The 23156-nt window shown below is 54.9% G+C and overlaps 2 protein-coding genes across 4 annotated transcripts; both read right to left on the bottom strand.

The window, feature by feature from the left end:
* Window positions 1-7779: 7779 nt before the first annotated feature.
* Window positions 7780-8559, bottom strand: INAFM1 (InaF motif containing 1). The gene has a single exon (XM_082862860.1). It carries the CDS (start codon window positions 8545-8547, stop codon window positions 8017-8019), a length of 531 nt encoding a protein of 176 aa, XP_082718986.1. The 5' UTR covers window positions 8548-8559; the 3' UTR covers window positions 7780-8016.
* A 983-nt stretch (window positions 8560-9542) lies between these two features.
* On the bottom strand, window positions 9543-19823 carry CCDC9 (coiled-coil domain containing 9; the record flags this gene model as incomplete). Of its 3 annotated transcripts, XM_082862632.1 has the most annotated exons (14): window positions 19760-19823; window positions 19501-19605; window positions 17793-17894; window positions 17346-17609; window positions 15783-15866; window positions 15521-15694; window positions 14739-14920; window positions 13024-13070; window positions 12777-12909; window positions 12260-12350; window positions 11732-12173; window positions 11302-11394; window positions 10186-10235; window positions 9543-9622 (listed from the first exon to the last, which is right to left on the bottom strand). In XM_082862632.1, the coding sequence occupies exons 1-14, from the start codon at window positions 19760-19762 to the stop codon at window positions 9605-9607; spliced, it is 1788 nt and encodes a 595-aa protein (XP_082718758.1). In that variant the 5' UTR covers window positions 19763-19823. The 3 variants fall into 3 exon arrangements, with proteins under 3 accessions (XP_082718758.1, XP_082718757.1, XP_082718759.1); XM_082862631.1 differs by lacking the exon at window positions 9543-9622 and having other exon boundaries at window positions 10132-10235; XM_082862633.1 differs by lacking the exons at window positions 9543-9622; window positions 10186-10235; window positions 11302-11394 and having other exon boundaries at window positions 11567-12173.
* Window positions 19824-23156: the final 3333 nt, after the last annotated feature.

Below are 23156 nucleotides of genomic sequence, written 5' to 3'. Positions count from 1 at the left end.
TGATTCTGTTCTGTTATAAAGAGAAAGCAAGCCCAATTTCTAGTCAAAAATGGTGTCTTTCACAGAGGATCTGCAGAATGCGTGACTCGCGGTTCAGAGCAGGAAACAACCCATTTGTGACAGTCATTAGAGACGGTCTCAAATACTGTGGCTCTCCTGGGCACATGGTAGGGTTCCACCTATTGGAGGTTTGGCGGGGCCATGTGACTTGCCCTGCCCAGTGAAACATGAGAAGAAGGAATATGTACCACTTCAGCCTGCAAATTCTAAGAACTAGTCCACGCTTGACCATAGTTTTAATTTTCCCTTGGCCAGTCGGATGCTGGCTGGGGCTGCACTCATCTGAAGGCTTGGCTGGCTGGATGTCCCAGGGGGCTTACTCACATGACTGACAGTTGATTCTGGCTGTCAAGTGGGAGCACAGCCAGGATTTTAAACCAGAGTGTCTGCACGTGGGCTCTCCATATGGTTTGGGCTAAGAAGCAAAATAAACAGTGAAATGAAACAGTTCAGAGTCAGATGGCCTGGATTTTCATCTTCCCACCCACTCATCCCCCCAACACACACACTCACTGCTCTGCAAATTACTATTTAACCTCTCTGAGGCACAATATTAATATTCATGCCGTTCATATCACCCTTAGTGGATGCTCATACTTTGGTTCTCAGGTTCAGGTTTGAACACAACGTCCAGGCCCTTTCCCCAACCCCCCCTCCCCCCACATGGTGGCCTAGGTTGGGACATGACCACCTGTAGCAGATTGGATTACTCTTCAGAAGTCTTCACTCCATCCACCTCATCTCCTTGGAAGGAATGTATAATACTTCCATCCCTTTATATTGGGCTTGGCCATGTGACTTGTTTGGCCAATAGTATGATGGTACACAGAACACAAACAGAGGCTTGACATGTACCTGTATAGTTAAGTTCACACCTCTGCCATCAACATGAGAGATCCTGGGATAGACCGCTGGTCCCAAGCATTGAATGCACCCGCCAAGGCCAGCCAAGATCAGCCCATCCACAAACACCTGAGGCAGCCCAGTCAAGATCAGCGAGGCAGCCCGCCATGCCCAGCCCCAATCAATCATGCCCCAGACGACCCCAGACATATGGGATGGCCCAGCCAAGATCAGTAGAGCTATCCAGCCACAATCAGCTAGGTGACTCTCAGCATGAGCTAAATAAATGTTCATATTGAAACGGAGCAAGACCCTAAGGTCCCTCCCCCTCTGCATGTCCTCCACCTGCCTTTCGTCTGTGGAAAAATGTTAGCCAAAGAATAAGTTTAATCGGAGAAGTGAGAAAATGAAGAAACAGAGGAAATCAGTCCAACAAGACTAAATAATAATAATAGTTTAGTCATTAAGCATGGTCAAGGACCTTTAGTTTCTTCTCAAGGGCTATAGATAATATTCTGAGCCTATCCTGTGAGCTGTCTGATACTGAAAACTCCAGCAAGTGGAAGAAGTTAACTACATGATGACCAGAGTGTAGCCATGACATAAGCTGCCACAATTCTGAGAACTGGCCTCAAGGAAATGGGAACAAACCGACCCTGGAACTGAAGATTAACTGTACTTAAAACAATCAAGATGATGCTAATCAGACCACTGATGACCAATTTCAAGACGACTGTCAGAGCTGATTGTGTTGTTTCTGCATGGAGCCCCCTCCCTCTGTCTATAAAAGCTCTTGCCTCCTGATTGTCGGGGCGGGGGGAAAGTCAGCCTTTGAACATGTGTCCACCCTCCCCGCCCCACCACTGGTTGCCGGCAACCAAAGTAAAGAAAACTTTCCTTGCCCCCAACCTTGCCTCTTTATTGGCTTTTGAGCTGTGAGCAGCTGGACCACACTTTTGGTTACAATATGTGTACATCACACACAGGTTTTGATTGTTTGTTACCCAACTATAGTGAATTGATACATTACCAGCAGTATATCCACAGACTCATCATCATTACATAGTTGCAGTGTGACTGTATGACCACCAGATTATTTTTATTTTATTTATGATGCATGGACCACATAGCAAGATGACACTGGCAAAATCATAAGTAATTGTACCCAGACCAGATGTTAAATTCAGATGACATGGAAGGCTAAAGGCGGTTTTACAACCACATAAGTTTCAGGGTGGTGTGGTTGGCAGTTAACAGGCTGGAAAAGCCCACTCTCAGGATTTCCCATGACTTGGCTGGACTTCACCCAGAATTTTCCAGAGGCCAGATGACTTGTGATATTGCAACAGATCAAGTGAAAAAGCAACTCTGAAAATCCAGTTGTCTTCTCTTGAACTGGACATTACTTATTCTCAGAAATGTAAAATAATGCCATTCTTCTCATTAAATTTTTTTATTTTGGAAAATATAGCATTTCTCATTTAAAATGTTATTTATGTTTAAATGCAATGTTTCAAAATGTCCATCAACACATGAATAAACAAAATGGGGTATCTGTGTGCAATGAAATATTACTCAATCTTAAAAAGGAAGGAAATTCTGACACATGCTACAACATGAATAAACTTTGAAAACATGATGCTAAGTGAAATGAGACAGGCACAAAAGAACAAATGCTGTATGATTCCATTTACATGAGGTACATAGAATAGGCAAATTCATAGAGACCTAAAGTAGAATAGAGATTACCTGGTGTGGGGGTGATGAGGAATTATTGTTTAGTGAGTAGAGTTTCAGTTTGGGAAGATAAAAAGAAATGCTGGAAATGAGTGGTCATAATGGTTGCACAACAATGTGAATTTACGTAATGCCTCTGAACTGTATACATTTTAAAAATTTTATTTATTTATTTTTGGTTGCGTTGGGTCTTCGTTGCTGCGTGCGGGCTTTCTCTAGTTGCGGGGAGCGGGGGCTACTCTTCGTTGCGGTGCACGGGCTTCTCATTGCAGTGGTTTCTCTTGTTGTGGAGCACGGGCTCTATGCGCGCGGGCTTCAGTAGTTGCAGCATGTGGGCTCAGTAGTTGTGGCTCACAGGCTTAGTTGCTCCAGGGCATGTGGGATCTTCCTGGACCAGGACTCGAACCCATATCCCCTGCATTGGCAGGCGGATTCTTAACCACTGCGCCACCAGGGAAGCCCTCAACCGTATACTTAAAAATGGTTAAAATGGTAAATTTTATGTTATGTACATTTTATCACAATAAAACCGTTGCAGATACGCAATGGATTTATCATGGTTATTTTTAAATGACTTACTAAATAATTTTTAACTTCTCCGTCTTAATACTTAAATATATATTTTTAAAATATTTATTTAGGCTGTGTCAGGTCTTAGTTGCGACATGCGGGATCTTCGCTGAGACATGCGGGCTTTTAGTTGCAGCACGCATGCAGGCTCTAGTTCCCCGACCAGGGATCGGACCCTGGCCCCCTGCATTGGGAGCGCAGAGTCTTACGCACTGGACCACCAGGGAAGCCCCTTAATGCTTAAATATCGATAACTATAACACACATACAAAAAAACTCTTTGGGTTCTCAAGAATTTTTAAGGGTGTAAAAGAATCCTGAGACCAGTAAGTTTGAGAACTGCTGCTCTATGTGCAGCTGAGGCAAGCCTGAGCTAGCTGTCCCTGGCACTTCTCTGCAAGGATCTACAAACTCCCAGGAATTAGTTTCTTCTGGCCCAGGTGGACAGGCGACCTCTAGTGGAAGTATAAGGTATTGCTTGACAGCGCAAAATTTGAGTCATTTTGTGGAGTTCGCTGAAATTCTAAGACAGAAGCAGAGATGGTCGCGAGAAATGAGGATTTGATTTCAGCATATTAACTTTAAACCGTGAACCATGTCTCCTCTCCTGCACATTCACACACATACACACAGACATTCACACGGAGATCCACGGTCACATGCACACACACAAAATTACATACAGACATAACTAGATGCTCACAAACACAGTCACAGACACGCAGACAAGATCAAACACACACTCACACACACCATCTCTCCACAGACCCCCATATGTACACACACAGAAATACTTTCACACACATACAGACACAGTTTCACACATGGACACACTCACATAGTCATACACAGACACACTTTCACATGCACAGACACACACACACACACTAAAATAGCATATCGTTAACAAAAGGGATTTAGTAAATGAACGTCATTCTCTATTTTTAAAAAAAGATCGTAATGGAAAATGAGTTTCTTCCCAAAGCCATTAAATAAATGTTGAACAAATAATTAAGATGAATCTAGGTTTGGCAGCGTGCCCAATTAGAGGTCCACAATCCCTTAGCTGAAGTCTTTGGGGACAGATGCGTTTCAGAACTCAGAACTGTTCCAATTTTAGAAAGGTAATTCTGAGCGAATGCCATATATTACGTAACGCTCCCAGGGGACTGAAGCAGACCCTGCTCCATCAGACATGTTAATATATTTGCAGCAAAATGTGTGAAAATTCACACCAACGGAGATAAATAGTGTTAAGAACGCATATTAGCTGACTTGCCGCCATGTGAGACTGGGCCAAAATGACCCCCTGAAGAAACTCTTTTTTCGGTTTTCAGAGCTTTTTGGAATTCGGAATTATGGATAAGGGATAGGGGATTCTATCGGCAGGCCTTTCACACGTCATCTACCCATACTCCTGCTCTGATTGTTGTAAATTTTCAACTTCAACTTGGACGTGGGGGAGAACGGCAGGATCCTGGAGGACTGCGATTCTTTAGCGCCCCCTCCTGGTAGCCCCAGTCCTTGCAGTTTGGCTGAGGATTTGTCAAGTCTGCCGGCTTTGGCCAGATCCAGCAGTAGGTCCTGATTGGTCTAACCCTCCTGGCACAGGCATTGGTTCCGGGGTTGTCATGTGACCCAAGCTGATCCAATCAGACTGAAGACAAGCCTTTTGGCTCATCAGTAGGGAACTAGGCCTCCCTCTCTCTTTAGGACGGGAATGAGGGGCTCACAGGTTCCTGGATCTGTGGGCACCAGGTGAAGCCACTTGGGGATGAGGCCAGAAAGAACTAGAAACAGTTAGATCCCTGTGGTGGCCATGGAATGGCGCTGCTCAGATCTCCCTCTAAGAGATCCTGCTGCTGACAGCACAGCTATCTGACAGCCCCACCTCATTGGTGCCAAGGCCGCGCCTCCCTTGGGCAGCTCCCAATGAGAGAACACAGTGGGTACTAGTGCCAGCCCACTGCAGCCCCACCCAGGAGTCCTCTGATGGGCAACCTTTGCTCAAAGACCGCCCCAGAGACACACACACAACCCACCCCCACCCCACAGACGTACAGCCAAAGGCTCCTCTGACCCAGTCCTTCTTTCCCTCTCTCCTTTCACAGCTATCAGACTGATGGATGGTGGTGACTGTCCACTTCAGAATGGTTAAAATAGTAACTTATATGCCATGGGTATTTCATACACACAAATTTGACCACCCACCTCTCCTTGCCTCTCCATCACCACCCTGGTCTAGCCGCTATCGTCCGTCACCTGAATCACGGCTGTAGTCTCCTTACTGGGCTCCCAGCTTGCACCCCCGTTCCCTGCAGTTCATTCCCCACGTGGCAGTCGGAGGGTCCTGTTAACACCTATGTCGGGCTCAGAAGCCTCCCACTTCCCCACCTCAATCAAAGTAAAAGTCCTCACCCTGTCCCATGGGGCCCTGCACAAATTACCCCCATTCTCTCTCCCCCAACCTTCTCCTGCCCTCCCTCTCATTCACTCTGCTCCAGCCACACTGACCTCTTTGCTGTTCCTTGAACAAGCCAAACACCTTCAGCCTCAGTGCCTTTGCACTTGCTGTTCCTGATTCCTGGAGCACTCTTCTCCCAAGATCTGCATGTCCTGCCCTCACTTCTCTTAGGCTTCTAGCCAGTAACCAGCAACTTCATCACTCCCTATCCCCTATGCCCTGATTATTTTTCTCCTTTGTGCTTATTACTACCTGATAGTAATAACATATACTTAAGTTATTCATCTATATTTCTTGTCCGTCTCTTCACTGATATGTCAGCTCCATTGAGAGCAGAAATTTCTGCCTGTTTTGTTCCCTGCTGTGTCCCCAGTGCTTAAAATAAGGCCTGGCACATAGTAAGTGCTGCATAAATATTTGTTAAATGAAAGATCAAGAGACAGCGACCAAAAGAGAGCCTGCGAAAAACAGGAAGAGAGAAGGGAAGAGAAACACACAAAAGAGGGGGGTGAGGAGACAGGGGAGTGAGGGAGGCTGAACTAGGGGAAAAATGAGAAGCGGGGGTTGGATCAAGATGGGGGGGAGAAAAGTGAGGAAGCGAGATGAAATAGAGAGAGAGCTGAGGTGAGCGAGTCAGAACAGAGTGAGGGATAGAAACAGAGATAATATTGACAGACATCAGACAGAGAGACAGAGACACACAAAGATTGAGAGACAAAGAGAAAAGGGGAAGAGGAGACAGTGGTGAGGGAGACACACAGACGAGAAACCAAGAGAGCAGGAAAACGGGTTGGGAGAAGTGAATTGAGAACTAGAGAGAAGGGGGCCAGTGGGAACAGAGATGGAGTCCCTCCCTCTAACTCACCATTGGCTGGTGTCCAGGGCTCTGGGCTGACTGGATATTCCTTGAGATCCAAGCTGTGGTTTTTAAAACCCCAAGGGACAGAGGTGGGTGGAGAGAAAGAACATATACTGTTCTGTGGGCTTCAAATCACCAGCTTCTTTAATCCTCAGAGAAAACTTCATGAGATAAATACTATGATCATCTTCATTTTACAGGACCAAAGAGGTTGAGTTACGGGCCCAAAGTCACACAGCTAGTGAGAGGAAGAGCTAGGATTTGAAACTGGGTGTCTTGGCCCAAGGTCAGTGCCCCTAACCACCATCTACGCTAACTGGAAAAAGGTGCTGGCTGCCTGAGTTCCATTCACTCTGGAGACACCCTCTGGGAAATGGTGCTGGAGGGGTAGAGGAAGCAGAGGAGGTAAACGGATTGACATTCCTAGCCAGGTACATATCCACAGATGTCCCAGTCTAGGAAAGAGGCTCAGCTTCACCATCCTGGGGAAGTCTCCAGTTCAAGGGAGGTAGTTGGACAGGAAACCACTTCCTGCTTGTAGGGTCCTACGCCCTGCCCAGAGCTAGGCCTTAGTAGTCGGGATGGGAAAATTGACTCGACCACCTCTGACTCTTTTAGCAGGACTGGAGTTTCTCTACCTTGGTTTGCAAGCAGCATTGCAGACCAGAGAGGTTGTACTAATCTTCAAAGGCAGCAGCGTGCTTTGATAACTTCCTCTGTGATTTCCAGAGGGGCAGAGAAGCTCTACCACCACCCCTGTCCATGCTCATCTCTCAGAACCCAGGAAGAAGGCCTCATTCTCTCCCAGCAGCACCCTTACATCTCCAGGTGACTTAGCCTCTGTCCCCGACATTATAATTATACGAATCGCAGCTCCCAGAAACCCAGCTCTTGCTGATATCATCCCATCTCTCATCTCCTGTGCTGTAACAGGAGGCCGGACCCTTTGCTCCCCTCCAGAGGAACTTGACCTCTGCCCCAAGCATGCAAAAAACTGCGAAGTCCTTCACACTGCCTGACCTTCAACTACCCTGTTGCCGACAAGCCTCTTCTCCTCACCCCAACCCAGAAAATACATGATACCAATGGAAGAAGAAAAGGGCCCCCCGAGGGAAGGGGAGAACCCACACAGCCCACCTAGGGAGAGAAACGAAGATCAGATGCCAGGAAGGACTTGCCCTCACAAACTTGAGAGGGGCGGCACCTCTGTAGACAACACGACAAACACAGCACGAGGCAGCTGGGGCTGAGTTTATTGCAGGTGGAAGATGGATACGGAGATTCAGGGAGAAGGGGGGCGGGCTGAAGACTCTGTACTCAGAATCCTAAAGAGGGAGGGTCAGGAGGCAAAGATCAGTTTGCGGTCGGCCAGATGGTGGAGGACCGGCCTGACGGCGGAGAAGCTGCGAGGGGCGAGGCCCAGAGCCAGCCCCTCTTCGCCCCCCATTCTTCAGGATGACGGCTCCGGAGACGCTACACGATGTCATGAAGAGGGAGCCAGACCCCAATCCGGGAACGGCGCATCCGCGGCGGGGGCGCCGGGCTCTCGAGGGCCGGCGGTCCATCTTGGGTGAAAAGGAGGGTTACCCGGGTCCTCGCCCCCCGCGGCCTCCGGCGTCTCCCCCGGCGTCTGGCGGCTCGGGCGGCGTCTGGGGTCGCTGTGGCGGCGGCGGCGGCGGCCGTGCGGCAGCTCGAGGTGGGGTCGCGGCCCGCCAGGGGCTCCCAGGAGACAAGAGACCGACGCAGCGGCGGGCACCGAGGCAGGTAGAGCACCCGCGCGGGCGCCGCAGGGAGAGGACTGCGCGCTGGGCGGCGGGCCGGCTGGGGCCGCAGGGGGCCGCGTGGGAACCCAGATGAGACCGTAATAGACAGCGAGCAGCACGGCAGCCAACGACACGCAGAGAAAGTAGGCGCAGACAGGAGCCAGGCGCAGCCAGCGGCCCCGCGGGCCTTCGCTCAGCCCCGCGCCACCCGGGCTCTCGCCGCCGCCACCCACGCAGCTCGTGCCCCGCATCCCCGCAGCCCACTCGGCCCAGCGCCACAGCCCACACAGAACCCGCCCCTTGGGCCCGCCCCCTCCGGAGGACCGCCTTCGCGCTCTAACACTCCCTCGTCCAACCCCGCCCCCGCCAGCGTAGTCACGCCCCAGCGCGGGCGGGCTTCCTCCGCGTTGTAAGCCCGCCCCCTCCTCAGCCTCCGGCCAACCATCATCAACCTAAGGCTTAATCACAGCGTCTGACCCCGCCCCCACCTGGCTCTGGGCCCGCCCCAAGCACGCAATACCTCGATTTTTCTCAAACGTTAAGTCTCGGCTCAGCCGACACCCGCCAGGCTGGCCAGGCAGTTGTTATACCTGTACCGGCGCTTAGCTCCGCTCTCCCTTTTCTGTCCTCCTCCCTGCGCCCTAACCCCGTCCCCTTTCGGAACTCGGACTCCTTCCAGGCATCTAGCTCCACCACTCCCTTGCCAAGCTCAGGCCTTTTAAGTCCCGCCCTTCCTTAGCCGCAGTCCCGCCCCAGTTGTAACTTGCCTTTCTCCAAGCTAAACTCTACTCCAACTTTCGATCCCACCCTCTTCTCCCCTTACCCTCACCCATCTTCGGTCCAGGCTCCACCTCCTTTCTCCACTAGTTTGCGCACCCCATTCTAAACCACGCCCTCCACCGCTGGCTGCGCCCCACACCGGCATAAGGGATTCCCATCTAAACCTGCTCTCGTAGTTCCATCCCACATCCTAACATCCTCCGTCCCATGGTTTAACTCCATACACCAGAATTCTGGCCCCACCCAGTCACCCTAACCACGCCCCCTCACGGGACGTGCCTCCTTCTCCATACTTTGTGTCCTGAGGTCTAAGCTCACAACCCGAAGCTCCAGATCCGCCCCACACACCAATCACGCCCCCTCCCCATCTCCTCCCCCACCACCCTCAATTTCTCCCTCTCTAAAACCATGGGGTCCAGAGTGGGCTCCGGGGACGAGAGAGCACAGCCCGGAGATCCAGACTAAGCCCCTCCTGCCTCCCCCTCCCCATCAAGGCGGGGAAGCTTCAGTCCCCTCCCAGCAGCGTCTTCAGGAATTCGGGGAGGCCTGTGGGAGGGGGGGAGGGAAGACGTATCAGGGGGGGTGGAGGAAGAAAGACCCCCTTCCTCCCGCCTCTTCCGCCACGAAAAAGCCCGCCAAGCTCAGCAACCCAGCCTGCCCCCGCCAGCAACACAGTTCAAAGGTTAGCGGAAGCACTGCGTTTAATAGGGACCGGGCTGGCGGCCGAGGAAATCAAGTCCTTCAGGAGTCACCGGCTATTCGCCATGCCCCAGATGTAAGCTCCTGGAAGCGGAAAACGGCCCGGGAACTGGCACCTAGACCCCCATGGCCTCCATAAGGCGGTAACTCGGGGGCGTCTCAGCCACCCCGGTGCCACAGCGCCCCCCATTTGTGAGACGGGACTACTGCCCTGGCCCAACCCGGTTCACTATCCCTGGCTCCTCCCCCCTTACATTTAACCCTCTCCTGGCTGGAGTGTGGCGGAAGCAGAGGACAGAGGAGCGAGGCGGCAGGAGGTTAGTGCAGAGCGCAGAGGCCACTGTCAGCGGGCGCGGTCAGCGGGCGGCCCCCGGTGGCGAAGCGGCCGCCACCACTTTGCAGAAACGCACCCTCTGGAAGTCGGTGATCTCCGCCGTCTCCTGGCCCTCAGGGTCCGCCTCTGGAAAGAGAAGGGGTGGTCACTGGAGGGCAGCAGTAACCCCTGCACCCCTACCGCCGGACCCGGGACGCTCTAGCCCCGCCCCTCTGCCCCACTGAGCCTGGCTGCCGCCCACCCCGCGTTAAGCGGTTTACGAGTCTCAGACTCCTTTAATCCTCGGAGTGGACCCACGCAGCAACACCCACCCCAGCAGTACCCTGTTTACAATCGAATACATAATCTGATATAACGAGATCGCAGTCACGTGACCCAAAGGCAAAGCGCTTGGGCACCCCGGCCTCAGCCACCACCATAAACTCCGTCCTCTCGGATCGCGGGCCCACCCCACCACGGGCCTAAGCCAACCTCTATCACGCCTGCCCTACAGGACCTACCCTTCACTTCCCTTGCCCACCTCCTGAGTCCTAACCAGACCTTCCTTGGCTCTGCCCCGAAATCCTAATCCCACTCCTGGGGGAGGTCCGGGTTCACAATCTGGCTTCCACCTGCTGGAGGTGGAGACAGGGTTGGCCTCTGGCTCCAGGTCCGCTGGCCCCAACATTCTATTTTACCCCAATTTTCTTACCCCACTATTTTACCTATTTCTATTCTAATTTACCCCAATTTACTAATTTACACCTCAAAACTCTAATCTCGCCCACAGCTAAATCTATTACTCTGCCCCTCCCCATTCTTATTTTTGACCTACTTAAATTTCTAATCCTGCCCTTAGCTCCTCCCCCTGAACCTAGCCCACCCCCTTATTTTTAGATTACTTTCCAGAACCCCTGGGATGGGCCTCTAAATCCTAATCCCATCCTGGCTCCACCTTCTCACCCGCAAACCCCATACACACTCAATTCCTAGCGGCTCGACCCGGGGGAAGTCCTTCCTTTAGCCCCACCCCCTTCACACCCACCTTTCCCAGCAGCGTAATCCCACCCCCACCCCACCCCACCCCCGTCCAGCTGCTCCCCACACCCATGGTGGAGACCCACTCCACCCCGTTCTACTCCCCCCAAACCCTCTTCCCCTCAACCCAAGAGGAAGCGGAAGGAAGAAGGCCACCGCACAGCCGCTCCCCCACCTGGAGCTGTCTCAGACCCCTCCTCTTCAGCTTTCTGGGTTCTTGGGAGGCTGGGCCCACTCTTCAAGGAGGCAGGGGCTGGCTGGTCACCTCCTGGAGGAGGAGGAGGCCCAGTCAAGCCCCTTCCCCTCCAAGTATCCCCCCACCCAAGACAGAAGGCCCTTGGGGAGTGAGAGGGGGGTTCAAGGACACACGTGGGGAGGGTCATTGGAGAAAGTGAACTCTTTATTGGGGAGGACACTCTGAATAGCTCGCAGTAGGGCAGGATCTGGGGGTGGGCATTCCAGAGGCAGGCATGGCCCATCCTCCCTAGCCACCAGGGCGGTGGGACACACGGGGTCCTGGGGCTGAGCCTGAGGGTCCCCCATGTACCCCTTAAGCACACACACAAGCAGCCAGCTTCATGCATTTCCGAAAGGCCAGGCCTCACCCGGAGAGAGGGCGTCAGCTGGATGGGCGGTCCGGGGAGAATTCAGCTCCATCTCTTCACCCCAGTCGGACACAGGCTGGTGGCCCCCGGTGGGCGAGAAGGGGCTGGAAGGCGTGGCAGGGGCCTGGGGGAGTGGCAGGGGCTCCTCCGGACTGGCGGGCTCTTCGTTGCCACGTTCCCCGCTGGGGCTCCCGCTGGGGCTCCCACTGGGGCTCCCGCTGGGGCTCCCGCTGGGCTCAGGCTCGTGAGGCCGGTGGTCCCGGGCTGGTTCTTCTCCCTCCTCATCAGCCTCTTCTTCTTCCTCGACCTCTTCCTCCTCCGCATCCTCACTCATGTCTTCCCACTCCTCGGCCTCCCCGTCGTCACCCTCGCCCTCCTGGCCCTCGCCCTCCTCACCCTCGTCCTCGGGAGGCTGATGGGCAGGGGCCGGGCTCTCGGGCGGCTGTGAGAAACACAAGGCAGGTCGGGGAGAGGGTGTGGGCCCTGGGCATTCTCACACCACCTGCCAGAGATGACACGCCACCCTACCTGCATGGGCGCCTCCTCAGGGGTAGAGGGCTGTGTGGGCTCAGGGGCTGCGGACACTGCCTCCTGCGTCTCCCAGCGGTCATCGTGGTCACTGGAGGGAACAGAGGAATGGAGTGAAGCCCAGGTGGAAAGAGGAAGGGCTCCCCACCCCCAGCGCCCCCCCAGAGACAGAGCTGCAACATTCAGCTGGGTGGGGGGAGCTGGCACGCTGGAGCACCCAGGAGGAGGAAATGGTGGGCGTGTCCGTCAGGGACGGACAGATGGAGGAGGGCCAAGTGGCAGAAGAGGACCCGGATGGGAGGGGAGGAGAGGACAGATGAGGGCAAAGTGGAGAGCCAGGCCCCAACACCCCCAAAACCAAGTTCCTGACCCACAGGGAGATGAGTGCCCGAGGCAGGCAGGGCCAAGACAGGACAGATAGACACACCCTCCCACACACAAGCCAGAGAATGGCCAGGGGTAGAGCCACACAGCCCCACTGGGGTTGTGCACGTGCAAGGGGAAGGGGTGCCCCCACCTGTAGGCACGGGGGGCTGCCTTGGCCTGAGGTCGGCCGCTCTTCCTCTTTCTACGGCTGACCTCAGTTTTGTGCTGGGACAGGAATTCCCTGAAAGTGGGGGGCTTGGGAGGCCGGGCCCAGGCCTGGTCATCTGCAACAGAACCCAGGGGAAGTTGGGGGTGGAGGGCATGGCACAAACCACGCCCACCCCTCCCCTGGCCCCGGCCCAGCCAGCTGCTTCACCCCACCAAGGACCCCCACTCACCATAGCGGTGGGATGGTTCCAGGGCCACGGCTGGGCCATCCTTGAACCTGGGGAAAGAGAAAGGGGGTGAGCAGGCAGCTGGGGCACAGGGAGAACAGGAGAGTGGGAAGAGATTAGGGGGAGAGATGGGGGCCAGGGTCAGAAATCAAGATCATAGACGGCAAGGTGGTCAACCAGAAGCGGGCAGAGGTGAGGAATGTCACTGACTAAAAGGAGGACAGGACCAGGTGAAAGACAAGGGGCAAATTTGACATCATAGTGACAAATACAGAAGAAAAAAATTCAGTATTTGACAGCCTGCCCGCCCGTGAACAAAAATTTGGAAAGTACATGATCCCCAGCTCCTGTCCGGCCTCATTTCCTGTCACTCTTTCTCACCTCCCCAGCTAAGCAAGTTCTCCTACCACATGGAGCTCCTGCCTCAGCGCCTCTGCTCTTCCTCAGATCTCTCAGCGACTCACCCCCTAACCTCCTTCAGCCCTCAGTCTGGAGGCTTTCCTAAACTTCCTAATCACATATTATTACATATATTATCTAAGTCCAGAACAGCAGCCTCCAACCCTCTCCACGCTCTGCTTCATTATTCTTCAGCATCTGACATGAGCTCTATTCATTGCCCATCTTTCCCACTGGACTCTAAGTTCCATGAAGACAGAAGCATTTTCCTCACGGCTATATCCCCATCACCTAGAACCTTCCAAGACACATAGGAGGGACTCAATAAACGTTTGCTCATGAAATCATTGCACATGTGCAGTAGTGAGACTTGCTGCCGGCTGCTTTGAGGACATAAGAGGAAAACAATTACTTTCTCAGTCTTAACCCTGAGAACATCTCCCCAAAAGCCCCACCTGTCTACACCTTAGAAAGATCAGCTACAGTATCTGTGCAAAACGTTTCTCACGCTGGCACAGGCTTAGCTCACAATCCAAAAATAAATGCTCTGACCGCCAGGCACACAGACAAGATCCTCTTTCTTCAGCCAGCGCCACGGCAGAGGATACAGGATGATGTAAAAACTACAGCTGTTGACCTTAAGACTGCCGTTGGCGGCTCTTCCAGAACCTCTCTGTCTTCGCTGTGGAAGTCAGTGCTCCTGTGGATGATGCCTCTGCTTTCAGTTTGACTAACGGGATGTTTCCTGGGACCCGAAAGGGGACAGAGTCAGACCTGAGGATAATAATGCCACCGGGATAAGGAGTTTGGGTTGGTGGGGAACAGGTTAGAGGGATGAAGGGAGGATGCCGAGGTGTAATCACTATAAGTAACTCTTCATGCCCTCCCTGTGTGAGAAGTCACATCTGTGCCCTTGGCCATGTAGCCACTGCAGTACCACCCACTAGAGTGGGCAGAGTTTAAGTTCCTGCCACAGCAACGCAGGGTCTGCTGGCTAACAGAATAGGGAAGTGTGTCCACTCTCCCTCCTGCACATCTGCCAGTGCCACGGCCAGCACGTCCCCAGGGAGCCCGAAGGGAAGGCACACCCAGGTAGACCCACAGCTTCAAGTCCAGCCTGGATCAGCCCAACCCAGGAGACCTGTGAACACGTGAGAAAGAAATGCTTTCATGTGTCCCTGAGATTTGGTGGTGGTTACGCGGCATCACGTAGCAACTGCTAACTGATACACAGGGTGAGAAACCAGAGACAGGCAAAGGAGTCAGAAGTCAGGGCCGAGGTCGAGAAGCCAAACAGAAGAGGCAGGGCGGAGACTCACATGCCATCAGTCTTCTCAGCATCCCACTCCCTCCGCCACTGGCCGGTGGGCTTGCGGTGCCGCTGCAGCCGCTCCTGGTCGATCTTCTCCCGCTCCTGCTTCCAGCGCAGGTACTCGGACCGCTCTCGGCCCGTCATGGAGAGCGTCATGTCCCCAGCGCCACCCAGGCCGGCCCGGCGGCCCTGCCCCCAGCAGACAGGCAGTCAGGACCCAGCTACAACCCTCCCCCGCCACACCCCCTCCCCCAGGCCCTCTAAGCTGGGGGGAGGGGGTAGAGCCACCGGCTCAAGGTCACACGTGAGGAAGATCAAAGCCACATCTGTCCATGTGGCACCTTCTCAGAGAGGCCATCCCAGGTCTCTGTCTCTTAGTAGCATCCCTCTCTCCTCTGTCCCCTGACCCAGCTGGGCTGGAGTTTTCTTCTCTACACTTGCCATTACCTGACATCTTATTACATGGTCACTGATTTAGTCCCAGCACCCAAAACAGTGCCTGGCCCCGGCAGGGGCCCAGTAAACATCACTAATGTTAGTAATGAGAGAACATCGCCAAAACACACCAGAAACCTTCGGAAGGAAAGCAGTGTGGTGCTGGCTCAAGAACCGACAATCACTGGGCGGGTGGGGGGTGGGGGCGAAGCCTGAGTGCAGGGCTGCTGCCTCTCCCTACTCTGTGTCCCCTGCGCCGCATCCGGCCCTCCACACACACCCCACCCCTGAACTCAGAGACTGGCTGCCGGAAGGAATGTCGTGGCCCCGGGAGCCCCGGCTGCCGGCACGCACCTGCCGCTCCTGCTCGAGGCCACAACGCACCCGCTCGAAGTCGGGGCCCCCCCAGTTGCGCCCGTGCCGGCGGCTGCCTTCCCGACGGTCCCGCTCAGGCTCCTCCAGGGGCCCGCTGCGTCGCCGGGGGTCGTCCAGGAAGTTCCGCACTGGGTTGGGCTCCAGCACGCCTTCCTGCGGGTACACGGAGGTGGGGGGTGTTGGCGGGCTCCCGGGGCCCGGCGGCTCCGCCCCACCGCCAGGGCGCGCCAGAGGCACTGACCCGCTGGTTGCGCTCGTACTCTGCAATCTTCTCCATCTCTTCATTCATCTTCTCAATGTTCTGCTTGCGCCGCTCCTCCCACTCCTTGTTGGGGGAGGGAGGGGACAAAGAGAGACACAGGGCGTCAGAAAGAACCACGAAACCCGAGCGTCCGTCACCTTCTGAGGCTTTCTCCTTAGGCCTGCGTGCATGGCAGCCCCTGGATGGCAGCTGGGCATTGGCTCTCAGTGTGTCCGCGGTCAACTGATAAAGGGGCTCAACGTACCTCGACTGTTTGTGCAAATACAGCGTGTGCTGACCGCCTGCTTTCCGTTTGGGGTCTGGAATTTGTGCGTGTACTAGGCAGAGGGCACCTACATGACCAGCCCCGGATAAAAAGCCTGGGCACTAGGTCCCTAATGAGTCCCCAGTCGATGACCTCTGACACATATTGTCAATGCCGGAAGGATGAAGTGCAGCCCATGTGGCTCCACTGGGCGAGGACTCTTGGAAGCTGGCACCTGGTATCCTCCAGACTTCAGCCCATGGGCCCTTCTTTCCCTTTGCTGATTTTATTTTGTATTCTTTCCCTGTAATAAATCTTAGCTGTGAATCTTTCTAGCAAAACTCTGAACCTGGGAGAGGGGTGGGAACCCCAGCACACTATGGCTGGCACGGTAACAATGCCACAGTAATAACTCGGCACATGGCCAGGTGACCCCCACAATCCATTCTCCTGTCCTTCCAAGGTAACAGAATTTTAGATGAGCACGTGGCATTTCCAGGAGTCAGCATACCAGAGAGAAATGAACTTCCATTTGACTGAAGCCATGGCGTTTTGGGGTCTTTCAGTTACAACAGCTTAGCACCTACAAATAATAACCATCCTTAAATAACACTCACTGAGCACTTACTCTGAGGGTTTCAATGTCTGATGTCACATGATGCTTACAATAACCTTTAAACCTGATTTTCATTCCCGTTTAAGAGTGAGAACCAGGAAGTTCTCAGAGGGGAAGTGAGCTGCCCAAGGACAGGGAACTAACAGAAGAAGGCTGACCCCTCAGCCACCATGCCAGACAGCCTCCCATTCTGCTAACCTGCGTGGTGGGGCACTGGGAGCAGTTACAGTAAGAACATCACTGTTTCCCACCAACAAATCGGGGGAGTGACACAGAGAGAGCACGTGCGTACGCACACATGCAAGAGAAAGCGTGCGCGCATGCGCTACTGGACAGAGCCCACCAGACGGCACCAGAAAGAGAAAATAGAGACGGGCAAGGAAAGGCAGGTGGGCAAGCACACAGCAGACAGAGAGCAAAACAGGAGAGATAGAAAGAGACAGGGAGAGTACCTACAAGCACTGGCCTGGAGGAGGGAAGGAGGGACGGAGGGAGGGAGGGAAGGAGGGAGGGAGGGAAGGAGGGAGGGAGGGAAGAGATGAAAAAGAGCTGAAGAGAGGGGCCGAAAAAGAAGCAGAGAAAGATGGATGAAGGAGACAATCAGTTTGAGAGCAGGAACAGAAAGAGAAACAGGACAACGTGGAGCCTCGCCAGAGGACTCCAGCCCCTGCTCGGCTCCTACCTTGGATTTGCGGTCGGCAGTTGAGGCATCTCCAGTTCCAGAGAGATGAGGGGACCCCCTGGCCCGACCCCTCCGGCCGCGGCCCCCAGCTCCTCCTCGAGGCTGCTCCCCGGGACTGTCTTCCCAGCTGCGGGATGACCGGCCCATGCCCGCCCGGCCCATGCCTGCCCGGCCTCCATGCTGAGGGGGGATCCGGCCTCCCTTGCTGGCCCCTGGGGGCCGAGGGGTCCCAGGAGACCTCCGGGAGGGACCCATGTTCTTCTCCTGGAAAGGGGGGAGGGGGGGAAAGTACAGTCACTGGGGCAGGGAGACGGGGACATCCCAGGCCCAGAGGGCAGCTGCCAGGATCAAGGCTCCCACAGGTCTGGGGCAGCTGGGAAGGCCTTTAGTTCTCAACCCTCCCCCCCGCCCTGTACTCACGAGTCCCCACCCCGGCGTGGAGCTCACCATTTCCATTGCCACATTCTCCTTCTCCACGGAGCGGCCCTTCCGGGGAGCTGTCACCGCTACTCCCTCGAGTTCAGCTTTTTTGCGGTCCTCCTCAATCTCCTAGGAGCAAGCAACAGAGATAGGAAGTGTCAGGGGTCCTCTGTACCAGCTGGATTCCCACAGCCCCCTGAACTTCTCCCAAGTCTGCCCCAGCCCAGACCTCTCTCTGGAGCTCTAGACAAGAAAGCTGGTCACTTCAGCATCTTCCCTCAAACTCCACCAGGCTGTTCCCCTGCTCAGAACCCTCCTGTGTGCCCATCTCTGAGTCAGAGCCAAAGGCCTCCCCACAGCCGACAGGGCCCTACAGAGTCTGGTCTCGTTACCACCATGAACTCACCTCCCGCTCTCTCCCCTCACTCTGACTTCCTCACTGTTCCTGGAACCTACCAGGCTCAAACCTGCCTCAGGGCCTTTTTCACCCGCTGTTCCCTCCCACGGGAACACTCTTCCCCCAGAGATCCTCCAGTCCCTCACCTCCTTCAGGTCTCCGCTCAAAAGTCCTCTTCTCAGGAAGGCCTTCCCTGACCAGCTCCCCTGCCATTCTCTCACCCCTCCCCCTCCCCCATCACTACCCCGCATTATGTGTATTTTGCTAATCGTCTGCCTGTTTTGTTCACTGATGTATACCCCGAGCCTAGAACACTGCCTGGCACACAACAGAGGCTCAGTATGTTTTTGTTTTTGTTTTCAATGAACGAACGCATGAAGAATGAATAAGTGAAACCCACTCCTCATCCCATCTCAGGGACAGCCCCACCACCTACTCTGTCACCTGTGACAGGGACCTGGGCCTCGTCCTGGACCCTCTCTCCTCTCTAACTCCACCACGGCCCATCAGTCACTGAGTCCCTCCCAAAAGCCCTGTCCCAGGCCGGGCACCTCTTCTCCACATCCCCCAATGAAGTCCCTGCCCCAGCTTCCTCCTTGTCTCCAGTATCCCCTCCTCCCACCCACCACCACACAGCAGCCAGAGGGGTCTTCCTAAAAAGGCATTCTGACCTGGCCCCACTCCCCCTCAGAGCCCTCCAGGGCTCCGCAGTGTCCTTAGGAAAAAGTCCAAACTCTTAGCCTGCTGGTGTTCTGGGCCCTGCATGGCCTGGCCCCAGCTGATCACTCCAGGTCAATATCCCCCAACTGACCCTCCCACTTTAAGCTCCAAGTTTTTGCGCAAACTGTTCCCTCTGTGCAAAACGTGTTATGCTTTCCTTTTCGACTGACTAATGGTCTCCGCACCTTTTAGGTCTCAGAATCCCCTCCTCCAGGAAGCCCCCTTAGTATCCCCCGGGCTGGGTGAAGAGCCCCCTCTGGGCTCCCACAGAACCCTGAACTTCTCCATCCCAGCCTTGCCCACTCTGTCATCACTGACTGAAGCCACAGCTGGATCCCTACTGGCCTGTGAGGCCCGGGGACCAGGGCCATCTCCATCACTGCTGCTTCCCCAGCACCACTCAGCAGTGGGCCTGGTGCAGTGAAGACACTGGAGAATACTTGTGAACAAATGAATGAATGAATGATGGAATGAAAGAAGGGATCCCAGGCTAAGGCCTTTGGCTTTTATCCCGAGAGTGATGAAAAGTCATGGAAAGGTTTTAAGGAAGGGAGAGGTGAGGGAAACTCACTGCGGGGAGGAGAGGGGATGGGGTCTCCCAGGGCGGGGCTAGGGCACCTGGTAGCGCCGGATGAGGGCCTCATTCTTCCGCCGAAGAGCCTCGATCCTCTTATCTAGCTCAGCATCCTTCTCCTCCTTCGATTTCAGATCCAGTGTGGCCGACTGAGAGGGGTAGACAGTTCAGAGACAGTGAGGAAAACCTACACCCACCCCAGTGCCATTCAGTCTGGTGTCTGAGAGTCAGGAACCTGGGTCCCCTCCTCCCAAGGCCCCTGCCCCAAAGCTCAGATCCCAGAGACCCCACTTTCCTTCTCACCATTCCGCTGGCAGGATGGGACCAGGGTCCCAGCAAACCTTCCCTGCAGAATCTGGACACAGCACTCGGGGTTCCTGAGGTCAGAGGGAACAGAAGGACTAAGGCCAATGACTCTACCCAATCTGTCTCCTCCTCTCCCATGACGGGGGCTCCTCTAACGCACACACTGCACGCGGGCACACAAACACCTGCACTCCAAGGTAACGTTAGCCCTCAGTCCCACACCCTCTTCTTGAAGTGCTAGCCCGCCCCTTACCTGGAAATGTTTAGACTCAGTCCTCTCCGAAACGTTTTGGACCCACCCATTTCCCATAAAAACAATGTAATCACACCCACCTTGGAAAAGTTCTGGTCCCGCCCCACCACTTAGGAAAACATCCCATACTGCTCCGTTCAAAACGGAAATTCTAGGTCAGTCTCCACACCTCTGTGCTGGGAGTTTAAACCCGGGCCTCTATCCCAGGAGAGCTTTAGGTAGGGCCTCTGCCCCAACCTGCACAAGAAAGTTCTAGGCCCAACTCCCTGTGCCCATTCCGGTGCCGCCCACATCCCCGTTAGCAGTCTACATATGCCTCTTTCCCAGGAGTTTCACAAACGTCTTATAACCTCACAGTCAATACAGTTCGAACCCCACTCCTATTTGCTGCCCCTACACTCAGGAATGTTCTAGCTCCACCCGCATCATCCTAAGAAAGGTGCCGCTGCCTTCCCGCACTCCCACAAAGATTCCGCCAACAGGCCCGGTACCCACTGGAGAGACTTCCTGGGTCTGGCTTGACGTCCCAGGGGAAACTGTACCCGCCCAAGCGCGGACAAAACTTCTCCGCCCACCCGCGGCTTTCTAGGTAAAAGCTTCAGTCTCCACCCGGTAGAGAACGCCACAGGCCCGCCCCGGGCCAGGGCAAACTTTCTGGCCCCGCCTTTCCCGCCAAACCTATGGCCCCGCCCACATGCTCGCGTCATTAATCCCCCCACCCCCGGCTTCCGACTTTCCCAGCCAATCCTCTGGCCCCGCCCTCTAGATCCCCAGGCAACAGCCTAAACCCGCCCCCTCCTTCTCGCGTTATTACACCGGCCCCGCCCCCGGCTCGCCAGCCACACCCTGGCCCCGCCTCCAATTCGCCCTTCCAACCTTCTGGTCACGCCCCCGGCTCCGCCCCCTCCTAGTCGAGTCAAAATCTGACCCCGCCCCCGGTACTCCTAGGTTCTGGATCAACGGCTAGCTTCTTCACCACACTCTGGCCGCGCCCCGGGCTCCCGCAAAACTTTCTGGCTCCACCCCCAGCATTCTCTGCCAGCACTCTGGCCCCGTCCCCAGCTCCCCGGCATCTTTTTGGCCCCGCCCTCACCCTCGGGTCAGCCCCTGGGTCAGCCCCTGGATCCGCCCCTGACTTCAAGAACCCACTTCCAGGGCAGGCAAAACTTTCTGGCCCCGCCCCCAGAGTTTTCGGCCAGAGTCCCGGCCCCGCCCCTAGCTCTCAGGGTAACACTTGGCCCCGCTCCCAGCCCAAGCACTACTTTTCGGCCCCGCCCCCAGCTGCCCACCCACGCTCCGGACTCGCCCTCAGCCCGGCCCACCCCGGCCCTGCCCACCCACCGACGTCCCGCCCCTCCAGTACCCCCGCAGCTTCCCAAGTGGGCGTCCAGTCCCCGCCCCCCGCAGAGTACTCTGACCCCGCCCCCGCGGGCTGCTCGCTACCCCGCCCGTGCCCGCACCCGCTCCCTGTACGTGGGGCGTCAGGCCCCGCCCTCTCCGGGCGCGCTCCCGGCCCCCTCCCCCGGTCACCTGTCCCGGAGACCCCGCGGCGTCCGTGACTCCGGCTCCGTCGGCCTCCGCGTCCGCAGCTCCCGGGCCGCGCGCGTCACTTCCCCCCCGCACCACGTGAAGAGGTGCACTAAAGCGGGTCACTTCCGGTCTTGCCGGCCGTTTCCGGGAGCCTTAAAGGCGCCGCGCCCCCCCCCCCCCCCCCCCGGTGAAGGAGGGAGTGGGTTGAGCCGGTCCGCAAGAGTGTTCAAAGGTGTTCTGGAAGCTTGTGTTACTGCTTTATGCCTGAATTACCTTCTTCCACGGAGGGGAGACACCATCCTCTCTCTCTGGCCTCTATCTGCTTCTCCTCTTTTCTGGTTCCAATAAATAGATGCCAGGCACTGGGCAATGACTCCTGGAAGCCTGACCTGCCAGCTTGTGCTGGGGGTGGATGGGGGATGCCCCACCCTCCTGCCAATGAAACCTTACAGTTAGTTGTGGGAGCTTAAAATTTTCAACGGAAAGAATCGTTTCTTCATCCTCTAAATCAGAGTTGAGTGACAGGCTGTGTGCTGGGGGGTGGGGGGGTGAAGCGTGTTAAGGTGATGAAAAGGCAGACCCTATCCCTGTCCTCGTGAGGGAAGGCACAAGTACACGTGAAATAACAGAAAACAGAAATGTGGGCGATGTCTTGCAACAAGGACTGGGGAGAGGCTGAGGGTGAGAGGGGGTGGCTGTCCAGGCAGAGGGCACACAGCCGGTGCAAAGGCCCTGTGGTGAGTGAGCTTGGTGCATTCTAGGAACTGAAAGACGCTCAGAGAAGGACCTGCTGAATTTGGCTACAGAGTCCAGAGGGTTACGTGCATTAATCAAAACTTAGACATAATTAACCTGTTTTTATAAGTGATGCTAAATGTTATGGAACACCCTTACAGGAGGTGATGACACTTATAAGTGGGCAGACCAGATTCCCTGAGGTTGCTGATAATTTTATTTTGTGATTTAAAGCATGAAAAGGGGGAGTACCTTGCCCCTTATGTGGTTACGGTTAACAGCCTTTCAGAGACCTTCTCTACATATACAACTTAATTCTCTTAAAATTCCCCAGGAATTCCCTGGCAGTCCAGTGGTTAGGACTTGGCACTTTCACTGCTGGGGCCCAGGTTCAATCCCTGGTCAGGGAACTAAGATCCCACAAGCCATGTGGTGCGGCCACAAAAATCAATCAATCAATCAATCCCCAAATACCTGCCAAATTCAGGACACCCTTGCTTCAGCTCTTTATTCAAATGACACTTCCACTTCAGGGCCTTCCTTGAAACCACCCATTTGACAATTTCGAAATCTCTCATCCTTTCCTCTTCCAATTTTATTCCCCCATGTTACTGTTTACCCTCTAAACTACCATGTTTCACTCACTTCTCTTGTTCACGGTCTGTCTCCTCCACTATATTGTCTGTTTTATGTCCCCAGTGCCTCCAACTGTACCTTATACATAAGAAGCTCTCAAAACCTATTTGTTTAGGGAAACTTTTTTTTTTTGGCCGCACTGTGTGGCTCGTGGGATTTTAGTTCCCTGACCAGGGATCGAGCCCAGGCCCTTGGCAGTGAGAACACAGAGCCCTAACCATTGGACCACCAGTGAATTCC

The sequence above is a fragment of the Leucopleurus acutus genome (assembly GCF_964270905.1).
Source record: "Leucopleurus acutus genome assembly, chromosome: 20".
Classification (NCBI taxonomy): Eukaryota; Metazoa; Chordata; class Mammalia; order Artiodactyla; family Delphinidae; genus Leucopleurus; species Leucopleurus acutus.
This window is presented reverse-complemented; position numbering and strand designations above follow the sequence as displayed.